The sequence below is a fragment of the Puma concolor genome, chromosome B1, assembly GCF_028749965.1.
Source record: "Puma concolor isolate L17-30 chromosome B1, mPumCon1.1.hap2, whole genome shotgun sequence".
NCBI lineage: Eukaryota > Metazoa > Chordata > Mammalia > Carnivora > Felidae > Puma > Puma concolor.
This window is the reverse complement of record NC_141670.1, coordinates 42519330-42537168: the sequence shown is the minus strand read 5'-3', so window position 1 is coordinate 42537168 and position 17839 is coordinate 42519330. Positions and strand designations below refer to the sequence as shown.

The 17839-nt window shown below is 37.9% G+C and overlaps 1 protein-coding gene across 2 annotated transcripts in view; it reads right to left on the bottom strand.

The window, feature by feature from the left end:
• Positions 1-482: 482 nt before the first annotated feature.
• Positions 483-17839, bottom strand: part of ZMAT4 (zinc finger matrin-type 4) — a 356120-nt gene continuing 338763 nt past the window's right edge. For both annotated transcript variants that reach the window (XM_086703636.1, XM_086703633.1), the window contains one exon: positions 483-5071. In XM_086703636.1, the coding sequence (XP_086559762.1) occupies positions 5067-5071 (5 nt within the window). In that variant the 3' untranslated portion in view covers positions 483-5066. The remainder of the gene's footprint in view (positions 5072-17839) is intronic.

Genomic DNA, 17839 nt, shown 5'->3' with positions numbered 1-17839 from the left:
TGATGACTTTCGTTCCATTGTTTTCAAGCTCAAAGAGATTATGTTTTTGACAAACCAGAGGAACATCCCTACTACTTTGTTTATGCATATGCAACATTAATAATTTCCTTGGAACTAACACCAGGGAGGCTAGTCACTTCCTCCCATCCTGAGCTTCTTGGAGCCAGAGTAGTGGACTGATAGGACATGGGGTTGCCCCAACATGGCAACTCTTTGGACTCTCAGGAATAAAATTATGAACACTAATGTTGTTATGCATGTACGCTGATTAACTCTCCACTTAGCTGTGAAGACTTCAAGAGATATGAAAATATACATGAAAAACTTTGATTTCAAAGAACATGTGGTCACTGAGTTGACCAACACAAGGAAATCTTACCTTACAATCATTGGTTGTCTTACAGTCAGACTTTTAATCATTTGAAGGGTGACAATTCAAGTAGAAAATGTGCTAAGAAAATAGCAAGGATGCAAAACAGGAATTCATTATCGTGTATATCAGTTTCACTTTTATTTCTTTAATTAAAAAAAATGAATAAGTTTAGCAGCCAAATGTCCTACATTTGTACATTATTTAAACATTCTGAAGGAGAAACAGTCTCTGCGGATCCTAATGCCCACCGGTGCAATGAGGAAATTTGAGCGGGACTTCAAATAACCACATATGATGTCAAAGTTTGGCGCGTAACAATAGTTAGACTGTTCTTCAGAAACAATGTAAAGTGTTAGTGATAGCTGGAGGTGGGTGGGGGTGGGGACAGGTAAAATAGGATTTTTTTCCCTTACTCATATAATTTGAAGATTATAGAATGTGGTTTTTAAAGGTCAAAATGAATTGCTAATTAAGTTGAGGCATTTGAAATTAGCAAATAAAACTGCTACTCAGAATAGTGACTAAGGAGTAATTAATCATACAGGAAAAAACTGGCACCAACGTAGAGCCAGCAGTGAAATTAGCTCTTAAATAGTTGCCATCGACCCTTCAGACAATGTTACTAAGAAACTGTGAGATATTCGTTTCTTTCCTTTCTGTTTAGGCTACACCCTTTCAAAAAGACTGTGTTCAACATTTTTCTAGAAAGATACAAATCAAAACAGATGTCTAGCCACACAACCTCTCTTGTAGGTATTCAGAAATATCTGAACTAGTTTTGACTCTTCCCTCTATGTTTTACTCAACATGTGAAGTAATGAAGGGTTATGTGATCGTAAGCATTACCTTAAACCCACTCTAATTTTTAAATATAAATCACTGACAATTTTTGGCATTTTAACGATTATGATACAAAATTACTTAATACACTCTTAAAAACCAGTGTTGACCACCCCCACCCCCAACCTTTGAGAACACCTGCTTTAAAATCTGCTTAAGAAAAACATTTTGGTTTTGCTTGTAGGTGCTTTTTGTTTCCTTAGGTGCTACATTTGCCAGACTTGAGTTTGAGTCCATGCTGGGACTCTCAGTTTCATTTTACATCAAGATGTTTGTATATTAAGTTTAAAGCCAAATTTACCAACATGAATATTACAATGAAATACCTAGATAGTTAGTTTGACATGCAAATCTTAAACTAGAAAGCAACTAAGGCAGCATTTATATAGAGATTTATATTTTTAAGCACTTGACATTTATTTATTAGCTAATCCACACCACAAACCTATGAGGTAGTTTAGCATGACTTTAGTATGAATAAAGTAGGTAAGAAGACAAAAAAAAGAAAACAAAATCTGTTCCCACAGTAATATGTTGATCAAACCCTCCTCATTCTGGTCATAAAAGGGCAACAATCAATTCTTTGTACAAGCTGGTCAAACAAACAATGAATATTCAGCTTGGATGGAATGTAGAGAGGGCGGTTATTTCATTTCCTGACAGTTTAGAAAGTTTAGTTTGTTATTGGAGTTCTAGTATTCTGTGCTCACAGTGACTCATCCATAACATCTCCCTCAAAGATCAGCTTTGGAAGAGGTGTGGCCACGGCCCCTCCCCAGGGCTCAAATTTGCCTCTGGAAGTATTAGCATTTATCATCTATCCCTATTCTTCCTCTCTTGGTCTGAATGGTCTAATAAACTCACTTCAGTAGGAAGGTATAAAGACTCTTGCAGTTCCAATTTATGTTTATATGTTATCTAAGAGACAAATGAAAAACAAACCTACACTGGTCTTTGTGGTCAAGCAATTGCAGATGAGAGATTTATTACGATTTTTATCAGCAAAAGGGATCACTGTGGTCCTCTGTACTTAGCAGATGGTTTTATGATAATACATATTAGTGCACCGGGCTGTGGAGGTTATATATAATGAAAACTCGTTAATTTGGGTTTCACTACCATGGCATTTGTGGCAACTGGCACAGGTGCTAGCCAGAAGCTGACCTCTGTACTTAAAGAAGAAAAACCCTTCGCCAAGTTAAGTGAATTGCATGACCGGGTCTGTAGGAGTATTTTGTCTCTATAAGAAGACATAGACAATTTCAACCACCTAGCAAGTATCCATTTAAATACAAAGGAAAAAAAAAAAACCCTCTAATATAAGGATGCCATTAGGCTTGTGTGTTATTTTAGTTTTGCATTATTTTTGCCTCATTGGAGCAAAATTTTAATGTCAGTACTTCAGTTGACATTACTCCAAGTACTCAGGAACAGTGAAAGTACTTTATGTACCAATAATTTGGATAGTCTCTTTCAAACAGATAGGGTTCTCCCCTAGGTCCCTTGAATTGAAGTTTTACAGAAAACCCCTGGACTCGTTCTTTTCTCTCCAGGAATCTCTGCTGTCATAGGGTGACTCTGTCAGCGCAGCTCCACAATGGCCAGGTCCCCCTGGGTGTCTTCCTCTCTGCCAGAATTAATTTGGCTACTTGAAAACATTTACCTTGCATCTCACTCCCATCTGTTCATGATGAGTTGGAACGTAAGACATGACCTAATAAAACAAATATAGCCGTTCTACTACTACCACTATTGCTACGAATGATAAATCAGAACAGAAAGAACAATAAACAGCTAGCTTTCCAAGGAAGGTTTTTTCCGTCTAAGACTTCCCAAAATATAGATAACATTCATGGGCTCTTCCTGTTTAAAACTTAATATGTCAACTCCATGGTACATTGGAACAATAATTTCCCTTATTTATGCAAAAATAAATAAATAAATTTGAAAACAAACAAGCAAACTCTCTGGCAGGATATTCACTTTCACTTGACAGGTTGCCAAGGAGAAATAGAATTTGGATGAGGAATTCTGAAGTAATCCGATTATTATATCCAGAAGCTGATCTGTAAAGGGTTTGGCATAGCTCCTTTGTATATCAAGAGATCTATGTTCATGGGCTCGTCTATATTAGGTTATTAAAAAAAAAAAAAAAAAAAAAACAACGCTTGAGAGTATGAGCTCACTCACTACACACAGACAGAAACAAAGTTTGTTTTGTTTTTTCTTTTAACTTGGCCAGTGCTTATTTTACAGCAGAATAGACAAAAAAAAAAAGCACTATTTCACACATTCACAGACAAGTCACCATTGGAGGTTTGTAGCTCTGTTGTGTGCTTTCCAAAATAGATTGCTTCCCATCGGACCCTCCTTCCTTCCCGTGGGACAGCACGTGGCTGGTGGAGTCGCTGGTCTCTGTAGGCACGGAAGCTGGCAACCCGGGTCCCTCCTGAGTGGGCCCTCTCAAGGGAATGGGACCAAATTTCAAACACCTCAATAACAACACTGTGCATTTCTAAGTCATTTCATTTATTGCTCACTGAGTCGTAACCACCTCAGCTCTCTGTGGAAAAACAATGGATGTCCAGAAAATCCTGACACCAGGAGACCCATTGCCTGCATGGTCACAATGTACAAAGGGCAACCCCAGCCAGATCACTGAGAAGCATCATGAATAAGAAGGTAAATGTCTGGCTTTGCGGCCATCCTACAAGACACCAGATCTGGTCACGACAGAGAAGAATGAAACCCAGAGAAGGCTTTCTAATTTACACTCAGAGGCGTTCCCCATCAGAGAATAACAGTTTTCCAGTCTGCCAGTGGTGTTCTTTCTGAAGTGATTGAACCTTGGCTCGGCAAGAGGACTCCAGTGAGAAACAGGAATAGGGAGACTTGCCATACCCAAGGCTATCAATTCTTCAGAGTTTACTCAGTTCTTCTCAAATTGCCAACACCCCACGTCAAAACCCACAACTCAGGCCAACTTCATAAGAAATGTTTGTTTATTTCCCTCTCATTCTAGGGTCTGTAATTCTTCTCTTGGATGCCTTTGGGAAAACATTTCATCAAGGTCAGCTGCTATTCAGACATTTTTGCCTAAGAGGATCATCATGCAGGCAGACGGATTCTCTTCCTAAGCTATTATTTTGGCAGCTTGCAAAGAGATCTTGGCTTAACCTTGAGAAACTGTTCTTTGAATGGTGAGAAAAAAAGGATGGGGATTCTTCCTTTATCCACCCTCTCTATTCTCGTTCAGATGGCAAACCCAGCCCGCAGTTTTGAAGGTGAGATGAAGGAGGAGAATTTATGTCCGTTATGTATCTTCTACTAACAGTGACTCATTCTGGTTCTGTGCATGTTGCTGCCAATCATGTTCAGCATGATGAACAAATAATGTTTCTTTCTTGATGGAGGTGCTCTACATCTCAGTCATCAAAGATTTCATGGAATATTTATGTGTTGAAGAAATCTAGAATAAATTGGACATTTAGATTTTCCCACTGTCTTCAAGTTTGAATGATGTTCCCACTGTTTGCTATAGGATTATAATTTAGAACATGTACTAAATAGATTATCAGGAAAGAATTTAAAAATCCATCCAGATATCATAACTTACCACAAAATGAAAAGAAAAAAAGAAAAAGAAAGAAAGAAAGAAAGAAAGAAAGAAAGAAAGAAAGCTCATTCACTTCCCAAACCAAGATTAGTCATATGTTAATTTGTGAATCCTCATAAGAAGTGTTCATTGTTCAAGAGAGAATCCTCCACTGGTAGTTGATAAGCAATTCTCCACGGCAGAGAAATCCTGACATTTTTTTCTCATCTCTTGATTGATGTTTTCACTACTTATTCTTCAGGCTATAAGACAGAAAGGAACACAGTCTTACCTTCTTTCATAATTATGTATTCCAGCCTCCCTCTCTCCTTCCTCCCCCCCTTTCTCTGTCTCAATCTCTCCCCCACATCACTTTAGCCATCAAATTAAAGTAAAGCTGGATTTGTATGATGAATCTTTTATATTCTAAATAACCTGTAAATATAATAACTCAATTACCAATGTCATCTCCATGTAGGTACAAGAAAATATATGCCTCAGTCTTGTCAATCCAGATACTACATTCATTCTGTAAATTCTAAAGATGAAATTAACCAATTGGTTTATATTTGTGATGGATTGCATATACCCATCTTTAAGTTTCAGATAGAATGACCTATAGAACTCTCTTCTTGGGAGGGAGAACAACACTATAGAATTTGGATTTCAAATTACTATTATAAGCCTCATTCTCAGTTCATTCAGAATTTTCCCTGATAGATATTGATAAATAGGAGAAATGTTTTCTGGTTTTAGTCTCAAAAAGTACTGATTTAAATTAAACAGGCTACTAATTCTTAAAGGTTTTGGGTTTTGTTTTTCTTTATAAGAAGATACTACCATTTATTTATGCCTACTGTGTGTCAAGAATTTCACACTTATTTTACTTCTAATTTAATCCCCACCTTTAATTTGGATGTCATTTCTTCCCATTTTAACGATGATAACACTGAGGCTTCAATTGGCTAAGTGAATCGCACACGTTCATACAGCTGCTTGCGGGGGGCAGGGGAAGGGTGTTGAACCCCAGGAAAGATCAGAATCAAAAGGCAAAAGGCTTGTTGCCATCCCGTGCAGGGAATTTCTCTCACAGCATTGAACATGTCCTCTGGCTGCAACGAGGCTGCCAAAACAGTCTCGGCCTGTAGTTTACAATTATCCCTAAAGCTGTTTCTTAGAGGAGATGGTGTCAGAAACGCTGGAGCAGGTTAGAATCCTTGCATAGATTTTCCTATCCCTCTTTATTAAGAGCTAAATATGGTAGTGGAAATCTGGTAAATGAAGATTCACAGGCTACAAAGGAAAATTCTATCACTCACACGGCATATCGTGAAATTTTATTTCAAAAAAAAATGCTGTCATAGAATATTCTTGGGATCCGAATAAGCGTTTGAATGTTGTTGTAGAAGACAGATCAAAACAAAATGGAAACTACATGTATTTCTGGGTAAAAAAAGATAGCTTTGGAATTTTGCCTTGGAATGACCCTGGTAAGCACAGCCACTTTTAAATGGTTGTTATAAAAAGAAAAATCCTGTTTTGGAATCTCATATTCGATATCTGCGCCATCTGGTCATGACCTGAGGAAATTCTACAATCCTGGTCATTTTCATGTATTAATGTGACATATGGTTGAAAGTCTTCACTAAGCAAACAAGTATAATCTCATTTTTATAAACTGCAAAGATGAACACTTTTCAGAATAAAATGAGTCTGAAGTGCAGCACCGCCGTGTAATAGTGCAAAGAGCAAACACATACGCAGCTGAGCAGCCGTAGTTATGATTACATCATTAGAGGAGACTAGAAGAGACGTGGGTGTTTTTTTTTTTTTTAAACTTATAGTAAAAGTGGTATATTAAGAACTTAATCCCATAAGGAGCAAAAATATCCCCTCTTCCTTTTTATAGTCAGAATAATTATTCAGACCCTCTCTGAACACAGAAGTAATGACAAATTAAAATGTCTTTCAATTCCATATAGCTTTTATAATTATTCATCCGTTACTCTTATTATTGCTGAAAAGCCTCCTTCATATTTTAGTCAGCATTCCATTTGATACAAAAGAACACGGACAATTTTACTGCTATTAATAAATATGCAGCCATCCAATCCAAGATGAAAATTCTTTTTCATCTGAGAGATAAGCTGCATAATTCATGTATTTTCAGAAATTTCTTTAAATAGAAATTGAAGAAAGGCATAGGGAAAAAGAATTCATTATATAGTTGCCATTTGTGGTGAGGGACAGTGTCTGTTCTCACAGAGACTGAGAGTTAATTCAATTTGAAGAGGATTTCAATTGCCCTGTATATGTACCAACATACTCATAGAGCCGACTTTAGTTTTGACATCTATCATCATAAAAATGATATAACATAGCTGCCACTTGACTTAAAAAAATGTAACAGAAGGTTACTAGGTACTTTTCTTCAGGTCTTGGAATGCAGTTAGAAAAACTTCACAGCAATTTGGAATGGGTGCCTCGCTTTCCAAAAAGAGAACTGTCCATGTCAGTGAAGCATGGGGCTCCATCTGACTTCCGTGAGTTCCAGCCCCTGTAGGAAGGAGTTTCTGACACATGGAGATGGCCTTGCAGGGTAGGCCCGCATTCCCAAGACCCCACACCAAATGAGAAGCACTCTTGCAGGACCAGTTAAGTAAAAAAAGCTTCTGTTTGTACTAATTGCCTTTTTGCCCATTCAGACCTGGAAGGTTCAGAGGGGGTGGTGTTCCAGACTGGGCCTGAGTGTAGCCTTATGTACACTGGTAAGGATTTCTTTCATTCTTTTGTTTTCACGTGAAGTATAGTTGACACACAATGCTACATTAGTTTCAGGTGTACAACTTAGCCATTCAACACATTATGCTACGCTCCCCAGCTCCCCACAGTGCAGCTACCATCTGTCACTGTACAACGCTATTACAATACCATTTACTATATTCACCATGCTCTACCTTTCAGCCCCATGATTTATTTAGTCCATACCTGGACGCCTGTATCTCCCACTTGCTTCCACCCATCTTGCCCCTTTTCCCTCTACCTTCCCCTCTGGCAACCACCAGTTTGTTCTCTGAGTTTACGGTTCTGCTTCTGCTTTTCAAAACATTTCTTTGGGGCACCTGGGTGGCTCAGTCGGTTAAGCGTCCAACTTCAGCTCAGGTCATGATCTCACAGTTCATGAGTTCGAGCCCCACATCAGGCTCTCTTCTGTCAGCACAGAGCCCTCTGTCTCCCTCTCCCTTTGCCTCTCCCCCACCCATGCACACACACACACACTCTCTCTCTCTCTCTCTCTCTCTCAAAATAAATAAACATTAAAAAATATTTCTTTGTTCATTTGTGTTTTAGATTCCACATATAAGTGAAATCACATGGGGGTATTTGTCTTTTCTGTCAGAATTATTTCAATAAGCAATACCTCTAGGTTCAACTATATTGTCACAAATGGCAAGATCTCCTTCTTTTTACCTAGAAAAGAATTTTTAATACCAAAATTGAACTGTTCTCACTATGGAAGATGACCAGAAACATGTGCGGTCTTTCTGAGATGTTATCAAGGTCAGGGAAAGGGGTGTGGAATGTGTTCTGAGCAGTGTGTATGGAGATGGTTACTGGAGAAAAATTGATGTGACTACCTCACACTAAATGTAAACTATTCAGTAAACCAATTAAAAAACTAAGCAGAGTATCCTTAGTCATAATGAAGCCTGGTTTCTTACACTAGACAGCAAGTTTACAGGGACATAAGAAATGAAATCATGAAATCATGGACCACAGCTTCTACAAAATGATGGGGCCAGAATGAGTTAGGTTTGTTGGATGAGGAGGAGCTATGTTCCAGACATTTTCCACACACATGTTGTTGAACAATCATGACTTTGATATGCTGCCTGAGATGTTCAATCTGCTGCCTGAGATGTGCCATGAATGACATCTGAGCACTGTCAACTTTGCTCAGTTTATCACCATAGGGCAAAGATAAACCAAATTAAACTAGATTTCCCAAATCAAGCCTCCCTCAATTTTGATTCTTTCCTTTCTTGCATTCCCTAACTTGGCGAACAAGAACTCAAGGCGGAAATTCAGTGTCTCCCTGGCCCATTTCTTTTTCTCCCCCACCCCATAACAAATCAACCACAAGTCTTACTGGCTTCCTATTTTACTCTGAAATACGGCATGTCCTCTGCACCTCCCACCCATGGCCTCTTCTGGGCCCTTGACATTACACTCGGCTTCTATCTGGCACCTTTGCAACCAGCTCTGCTGTGTCATCACACTGGTGTTACAGTGTTTCACTAGGTTCCTACTGGAGAAAAACGTAATAAACAAAGGTCATTTTGTGATATGGCCAGGGCTTCTCCTCCAGCTCGATCTTTTCATCAATGACCCCGTAATCATTCTAAAATCCCATCACGGACGTTTCTGAACCTGCCACACTCCCATGTGCTTTTACAGTTTGTATAAGTGCTTCCTTCTGCCTGGGAACTCATCCTTCACTCCTAGCCTTGCCCAGATTTCCCCATTCCTTTTAGTGGAAGCATGCTTCCTTTAAATATCCTTCCTCTAACTTACCCTGCCCCAACCAAATGCATTTGGAATATTTTGAGCCGCCACTAGGGAGTAGAGAACAAAACCTCAAGAAAATGCCCAAGCCACAGCAAGTGGTCAGTAAACTGCTGTGACAAAGGATGCAGCGTGTCCTGCTTCTGAGAGTCGTGAATGGCAGGGAATGAGGTGGGTTGGAGAAGAAAGAGGAGAAGAGAAAAAATGTGGGAGAAAAGATGAAGCATGGAGAGAACAGAACAAGGAAAATGGACTTCTGGGCATGGTGCTACCTCTGTGTGATGCCCAAATCTTTGAAATTTGTCTAAACAAATAAAATACTTGCAAAATGTTAGTTGTTAGTGAAAGTTTATGTAGTCTGAGTGATAGGGGTGGGGGTGGAGGGGAGAAGCACTCAAAGTTACAGGGGCAGAAAGATGTAGAAAGACCATAAGACACCAGGAGTTAAAAACACTGGCAGGATGAATTTCTCCAAATCCTTCTTGGAAAAACAAATCCTGTGTATTTATAACGCACTGAATAAATAAACCATTTAAGATTCAAGAATCAGGCTAATTCAGAGAAAAGTCAGCTATTACGAACATTCAAGAAACTGTGAATATTCAGAAGTATAGGATATTTAAAATGAATGCAGGTCTATTACTTCCTAATACACATAGACTAGCAAAATTGACAAGAATGATTTGTAATTAACTTACCAAAACACCTAAGAAAACAAGCCTCCTCTGTTTATATAGAATTTGCATTGTTTATATGCAAATGAATGCTCCCGAAGTACTTGAGAACAATTTATTCCCTTAAGAAGGCAAATATTCTCTCTATAATCTTGTTTACACTATTCATTTGCTTTGCAAAACATTTTTTATGAAATCACAAAATAATGAAATGTGAGAGTTCCAAGGACCCCAGGGATCATATAGGAAAGTCCAAAGTACTCATTTTATAGATGAAAAATTCAACAGAACCCCTGACACACTCATTTACCCCTAGCATTTCTGAGGCCTGCATGCTCACATCCCAATCCCCCTAATTTGGGGGACTCCATTCTTTCTACGATGGGGTGCTAGCCACAACTGAGGCAGATGCAAACAGAACAAGGAAGTTACAAAGTGTTAGTTAGGCTTTGGGGCATCACCAGGACCCATCAGCCTCCTAGATCGAGGTGAGAGTCCAGTACCCCTTTTCCATTCACTTATAGATTGGGAGGCCTGGTTAGTCTCAGTTTGCTTCTAAGCCTCACTAAGCTCCTACTCTGTCTCCTGCAAGAAATCTTTCCTGACTCCCGCTTCCCTACCCATCCTAGTTAGGACCCATCCCAAGTGCTTTCTTCTATTGTTTCTGTAACCACATCATATTGCCTCTTGTGTTTACTATCTGTCCTCCCTCCAAAGAAGCCTGGGACTTCCGTATTTTCAATGCTCGCAATAAGTGCTGACAGAGTCAAAGCTTATCCTTCTCCAAAGAAACACATGAGACCAGAGAAGGAATCAATTGGTACATTGGGAAAAAGCCTAACTCCCAGCTACTACATTCCTCAGTTCCTGCTCTATCTTGGGCAAATCCATTTCCAGCCTTCATTCACAGATAAAAAGAACAATTAAGAATTCAAAGCATCTCTATTATCTCTGTCTTCTAGTCTTACAGGTTCGAAGGGATTGTGATTTAAAGTCAGAAAACTTGATTTTAAACTCCAACACTATTGCTAGTTGGATATTTATGTACTGTGTTTTTACGTTATTAGTTTCAGTTTATCCATCAATAAAACAAAGACACCCATAATATCTTTCCTATAGGAGTGTCATGAGAACTAAATGAGATAATACATATGAATATGTCCAGTAACTACAAAAAATTTAGAGATTTTTCTCTTTACCCTTGCTCCTAATCACTTGAAAATAAATTTCTGATGTAGCTGCTATATCTACTATATAATAAGAAATTGTTTTTTTTTTTTTTTTTTTTTTTTTTTTTTTTTTTTTTTTTTGGTCCCAGTTCTTGGGGTGGAGATTCAAAGCCTTTGGAATTTCCCACTTATTAGGAGTACCTTTGGTTTTTGGTTTTTGGTTTTGGTTTTGGTTTTTAACATTTACAAAGTGACATTTGGCTTTTTTCCCTGTGTTTATTTATTTTTAATTGAAGTATAATTGATGTACAATGTTATATTAGTTTCAGGTGTAAAGCATAGTGATTTCAGCAGTATATACATCACGAAATACTCACCATGATAAAAACAGTTACCTTCTGTCACCACACAAAGTATAGTCAACTAATGTATGAAAAAGGAGGCAATAGCATTACCGTGGGGAAGAACAAAGCTGGAGGTATCACAATTTCAGATTTCAAGATATATTACAAAGCTGTAGTAAACAAAATAGTATGTTACTGGCACAAAATATAGACACACAGAGCAATGGAACAGAATAGAGAGTCCAGAAATAAACCCACACTTATGGTCACTTAATCCATGGCAAAGGCGACAGGACATATAGTGGGAAAAAGTTTTTTCAACAAATGGTGTTGGGAAAACTGGACAGCTATATGCAAAAGAATGAAACTGGACCACTTTCTTACACCATACACAAAAATAAACTCAAAATAGATTAAAGACCTAAATGTGACACCAGAAACCATAAAACTCCCAGAAAAAAAAAAAAAAAAAGGCAGCAACCATGTTGACATCAGCCATAGAAACATTTTTCTGGATCTGTTTCCTCAGGCAAGGGAAACAAAAGCAAAAATAAAACAATTGGGACTACATCAAACTAAAAAGCTTTTGCACAGGAAGAAAGCCATCAATGAAATGATAGGAGTGCCTTTGTTATTCTTGGTGGGCTCTGACAGCTCATGCTAATGAGGTGACTCATGGTGAGTCCCTACATAATTTCAAGATGAAGGCTGGCCATGCTGGAAAGATCCACCATGTGATCAGAGGGGTTGAGGCTTTGAGCCAAATGATATTATCATGACCTCTGCAGAGGGGAGGAGGACTGTAGAGTTCAGTGATGTGGCCAATGATTTAATCAATCGTGTCTAAGTAACGAATCCACAATAGAAATTCTGGACACTGAAGTTGTCAGAGAGTGAGCTCTACCATCAAATGACAGACCTCAAATCCAAGATCTAGCACTTAGTAGCTCTGTGGTCTTTACTTCAGTTTCCTGATCCATTAGATGGGGATGATATAATAATAGCAGAGATTTCACAGGCTGCTATGGAGATGAAATGAGTTAGTACATATTATATACTCGTCCATATGGAACAACAAATCAGTGTTGTCTCTTACTATAATTATTAGTACTAGTATCACTTGGCTACATGGGCCTCTGCATTAGGCTAAGTAGATTTCTGTGTCTTCTGTAATTGGCAGAAAGAAAGGATGTTGAAGTGAGATATGCTTTCTCACTACCTACCCAAGGGCAGCTTTAGTTCTACATGTTTCCAGTTGAAGAATCATGGAAAACAATGGCATATAGCACAAAGATAGTGGGGGTGGGATGAATGCTAACATTTGATGGGTGCACAATGTTCCCTCCTGCCAAAAAAAAAAAAAAAAAAGGCTAAGATTGTGCAGGCTATACTGTCCACTATCATACCCAGTCTACAGGTGACTATTTAAATATAAAATAATTAAAACTGCATACAATTAAAAATTCAGTTCCTCAGTCACACTGGCCACATTTCAAGTACTCCATAGCTACACGTAGCTAGTAGCTACTGCACTGTATAGAATAGATACAAATCATTTCCATCATCACAGGGGATTCTACCAGACAGTGCTGGTCTAGAACCACCAAAAGTATTTGAAATCAGATATGTTTTGAAATACAAACCATATTTCTTTTATATGTTCTTTTATGTATATTTATATATAGATACATATATACACAATTATGTTATATATATTTTATATAATTGAATTATAAATAATATACAGTAGTATATTAGTTTCAGGTATACAATACGATTCTATACATACTCGGTGCTCATGATAAGTGTACTCTTAATCCCCTTCACCTATCCATCCATCTTCTTACCCACATCCCTCTGGCAACCACCAGTTTATAATCTATATTTAAAAGTCTTATTTTTTTTGTCTGTGTTTTCCATTGTTCATTTGTTTTGTTTCTTAAGTTCCACATACACATGAAAGCACATGGTATTTGTCTTTCTCTGACTGACTTATTTCACTTATGTAGCATTATACCCTCCAGATGCACCTGTATTGTTGCAAATGACAAGATTTCATTCTTTTCCATGGTTTCGCATCTTCCTTATCCATTCATCTATGGCATTTTTTATTTTTTATCTTTATAGGAACCTCCACACTGTTTTCCACAGTGGCTACACCAGTTTACATTCCCGCTAACAATGTCTGAGGGTTCCTTTTCCTCCATAGCTTCACTGACACTTGTTGCTATTGTTATTGTTCCTGTGTTTTTCATTTTAGTCACTCTGACAGGTGTGAGGTGATATTTCATTGTTGTTTTTATTTAATGCTTATTTATTTTTGAGCGAGTGGGGGAGGGGCAAAGAGAGAGAGGACAGAGGATCCAAAGTGGGCTCTGCTGACAGCCGACAGCCTGATGTGGGGCTCAAACTCACAAACAGTGAGATTATAACCTGAGCTGAAGTCATATGCTCAACCAACTGAGCCACCCAGGCACCCCATTCATTGTGTTTTGATTTGCATCCCTGATGATTTTTTTTTTTAATTTTTTTTTCAACGTTTATTTATTTTGGGGACAGAGAGAGACAGAGCATGAACGGGGGAGGGGCAGAGAGAGAGGGAGACACAGAATCGGAAACAGGCTCCAGGCTCTGAGCCATCAGCCCAGAGCCCGACGCGGGGCTCGAACTCACGGACCGCGAGATCGTGACCTGGCTGAAGTCGTATGCTTAACCGACTGCGCCACCCAGGCGCCCCAACATCTCTGATGATTTAGTGATGTTGAGCATCTTTTCACATATCTTTGGTCATCTGCATGTCTTTTTGGGAAAAATGTCTATCCATGTCCTTGCCTATTTTTAATTGGATCGTTTGTGGGATTTTTGGTGTTAATGTAGAAGTTCTTTGTGTGTTTTAGATATTAACCCCTTATCAGATATGTCATTTGTAAATATCTTCTCCTATTCAATAGATTGCCCTTTTGTTTTGTTGATGGTTTCCTTCACTAGGCAAAAGCTTTTTATTTTGGTATAGTCCAAATAGTTTAACTTTGCTTTTGTTTCCCTTGCCAAAGGAGACATATCTTAAAAAAATGTTTCTATGGCTAGTGTAAAAGTGGTTACTGCCTATGTTTTCTTCTGGGAATTTTATGGTTTTGGGTCTCACATTTAGGTCTTTAATCTATTTTGAGTGTGTGTGTGTGTGTGTGTGTGTGTGTGTGTGGTATAAGAAAGTTGTCTCATTCTTTTGCAGGTAGCTGTCCGGTTTTCCCAACACCATTTGTTGAAGAGAACTTTTCCCATTGTATATTCTTGGCTCCTTTGTTGTAGATTAATGGATCATAAAGGTGTGGGCTTATTTCTTGGCTCTCTAATCCATTCTGTTGATCTATGTGTCTATTTTTGTGATAGTATCATACTGTTTTGATTACTACAGCTCTGTAGTATATCTTTAAATCTGGGATTGTGATACCTCCAGTTTTGTTCTTCTTTTTCAGTATTGCTTTGGCTTTTTAAGGTCTTTTGTGGTTCCATACAAATTTCAGGATTATTTATGTGTGCCTGGGTGGCTCAGTCAGTTAAGCTCCGACTTTGGCTCAGGTCATGATCTCACAGTTCATGGGTTTGAGCCCCATGTCAGGTTCTGTGCTGACAGCTCAGAGCCTGGAGCCTGCTTCAGATTCTCTGTCTCCCTCTCCTTCTGCCCCTCATCCACCCACGCTCTGTCTCTCTCAAAAATAAACATTAAAAAACGTTTTTTTTGGGGCGCCTGGGTGGCGCAGTCGGTTAAGCATCCGACTTCAGCCAGGTCACGATCTCGCGGTCCGTGAGTTCGAGTCCCGCGTCGGGCTCTGGGCTGATGGCTCAGAGCCTGGAGCCTGTTTCCAATTCTGTGTCTCCCTCTCTCTCTGCCCCTCGCCCGTTCATGCTCTGTCTCTCTCTGTCCCAAAAATAAATAAACGTTGAAAAAAAAAATAAAAAAAAAAAAGTTTTTTTAATTTAAAATTCAAATTTCATTATTATTAGTTCTAGGTCTGTGAAAACTATTGTTTGCATTTTTATAGAGATTGATTGCATTAAATCTATAGATTGCTTTAGGTAGTATGGATATTTTAACAATATTGGTTCTCCCAATCCATGAGCATGGAATATTTTTCCATTTGTTTATATCATCCTCAATTTCTTTCATCAGAGTTTTATAGTTTTTGGAATACAGGTCTTTCACCGCCTTCGTTCAGTTTACTCCTACATATGTTATTCCTTGGTGGTTCAAGTGTAAATGAGATTATTTTAAAATTTCTGTTACTTCATTATTAGTGTATAGTAATGTAACAGATTTTTGTATGTTGATTTTGTATCCTGTGACTTCACTGAATTCATTAATCAGTTCTACAATATTTTGGTGGAGTCTTTAGGGTTTTCTATATACAGTATCATGCTATCCACAAATACTGAAAGTTTTACTTCTTCCTTATCAATTTAGATGCCTTTTATTTCTTTTTCCTGTCTGATTGTTGTGGCTAGGACTTCCAGTACTATGTTGAATAAAAGTGGTGAGAATGGACATCCTTGTCTTATTCCTCATCTTAGAGGAAAAGTTTTCAGTTTTTCACCATTGAGTATGATGTTAGCTATGGGTTTCTCATATATGGCTTTCATTAAATTGAGGTATGTTCCCTCTAATCCTACTTTGTTGAGAGAGTTTATCATGAATGTATCTTGTACTTTGTCAAATGCTCTTTCTGCATCTAGTGAGATATTCATATGGTTTTATATCCTTTATGTAGTTAATGTGATACATCACATTGGTTGATTTGCAAATATTGAACCACCTTGCATCCTTGGAATAAATCCCACTTAATTGTGGTGAATGATTTTTTAAATGTATTATTGGATTCAGTTTGCTAATATTTTGTTGAAGATTTTTGCATCTATGTTCACCAGAGATATTGGCCTTGTAGTTTTCTTTTTTGTAATGTCTTTATCTGGTTTTGGTATCAGGGTAATGCTGGCCTCATGGAATTATTTTGGAAATTTTCCTTCCTCTTCTAAATTTTGGAGTAGTTTGAGCAGAAGAGGTATTAACTCTTTCAACGTTTATTTATTTTTGGGACAGAGAGAGACAGAGCATGAATGGGGGAGGGGCAGAGAGAGAGGGAGACACAGAATCGGAAACAGGCTCCAGGCTCTGAGCCATCAGCCCAGAGCCCGACGCGGGGCTCGAACTCACGGACCGCAAGATCGTGACCTGGCTGAAGTCGGACGCTTAACCGACTGCGCCACCCAGGCGCCCCTCTTTTTTTTTTTTTTTTTTTTTTAAATTTTTTTTTCAACGTTTATTTATTTTTGGGTATTAACTCTTTAAATGTTTGGTTGAATTCACCTGCAAAGTCATCTGTTCCTGGACTTTCATTTGTTGAGAGTTTTTGATTACTGATTCCATTTTATTGTCAGTAATCAGTCTGTTCAAATTTTCTATTTCTTCCTGATTCAGTTTTGGAAGGTTAAAGGTTCCAGGAAATTATTCATTTCTTCTAGGTTGTCCAAACATTGACATATAATTTTTCATGTATAATGCATAATCCTTTGTACTATATATAATCCTTGGTATTGCTGTTCTGTTGGTTGTTATTTCTCCTCATTTCTGATTTTACTTACTTGAGTCTTTTCTCTCTCTCTCTTTTTGAGGAGTCTGACTAATGGTTAATCAATGTTATTTATCCTTTCAAAGAACTCTGTCCTGGTTTCATTGATCTATTCTACTGTTGTTTAGACTCTTTTTCACTTATTTCTGTTCTAATATGATTTTAATCTTTTCTGATTTTGTTGAGACTTGTTTTGTAATCTAACATGTGATTTATTCTGGAGAAGATTCCATGTACATTTGAAAAGATGATGTATTCTGCTGTTTTGGATGGAATGTTCTGAATATATCTGTTAGATCCATCTAAACCAAAGTGTCATTCAAAGCTATTGTTTCTTTGTTGATTTTCTGTCTAATGATCCATCCACTGATGTTAAGTGGAGTGTTAAAGCCCCCTACTAAAAGTATATTACTATCAATTTGTTCTTTTATATCTGTAAATGGTTGTATTTGGGTGTTCCCATGTTGGGTGTGATTGTTATATTTTCTTGTTAAATCGTTCCCTTTATTATTGTGCAGTATCCTTCTTTATCTCATGTTACAGTCTGTTTTAAAATTCATTTGCCTGATATAAGTATTGCTAGACTTATTCCTGGGTTTCTCTTTGCTTCTATTTGTATGGTAAATGTTTTTCTATCTCTTTACTTTCAATATG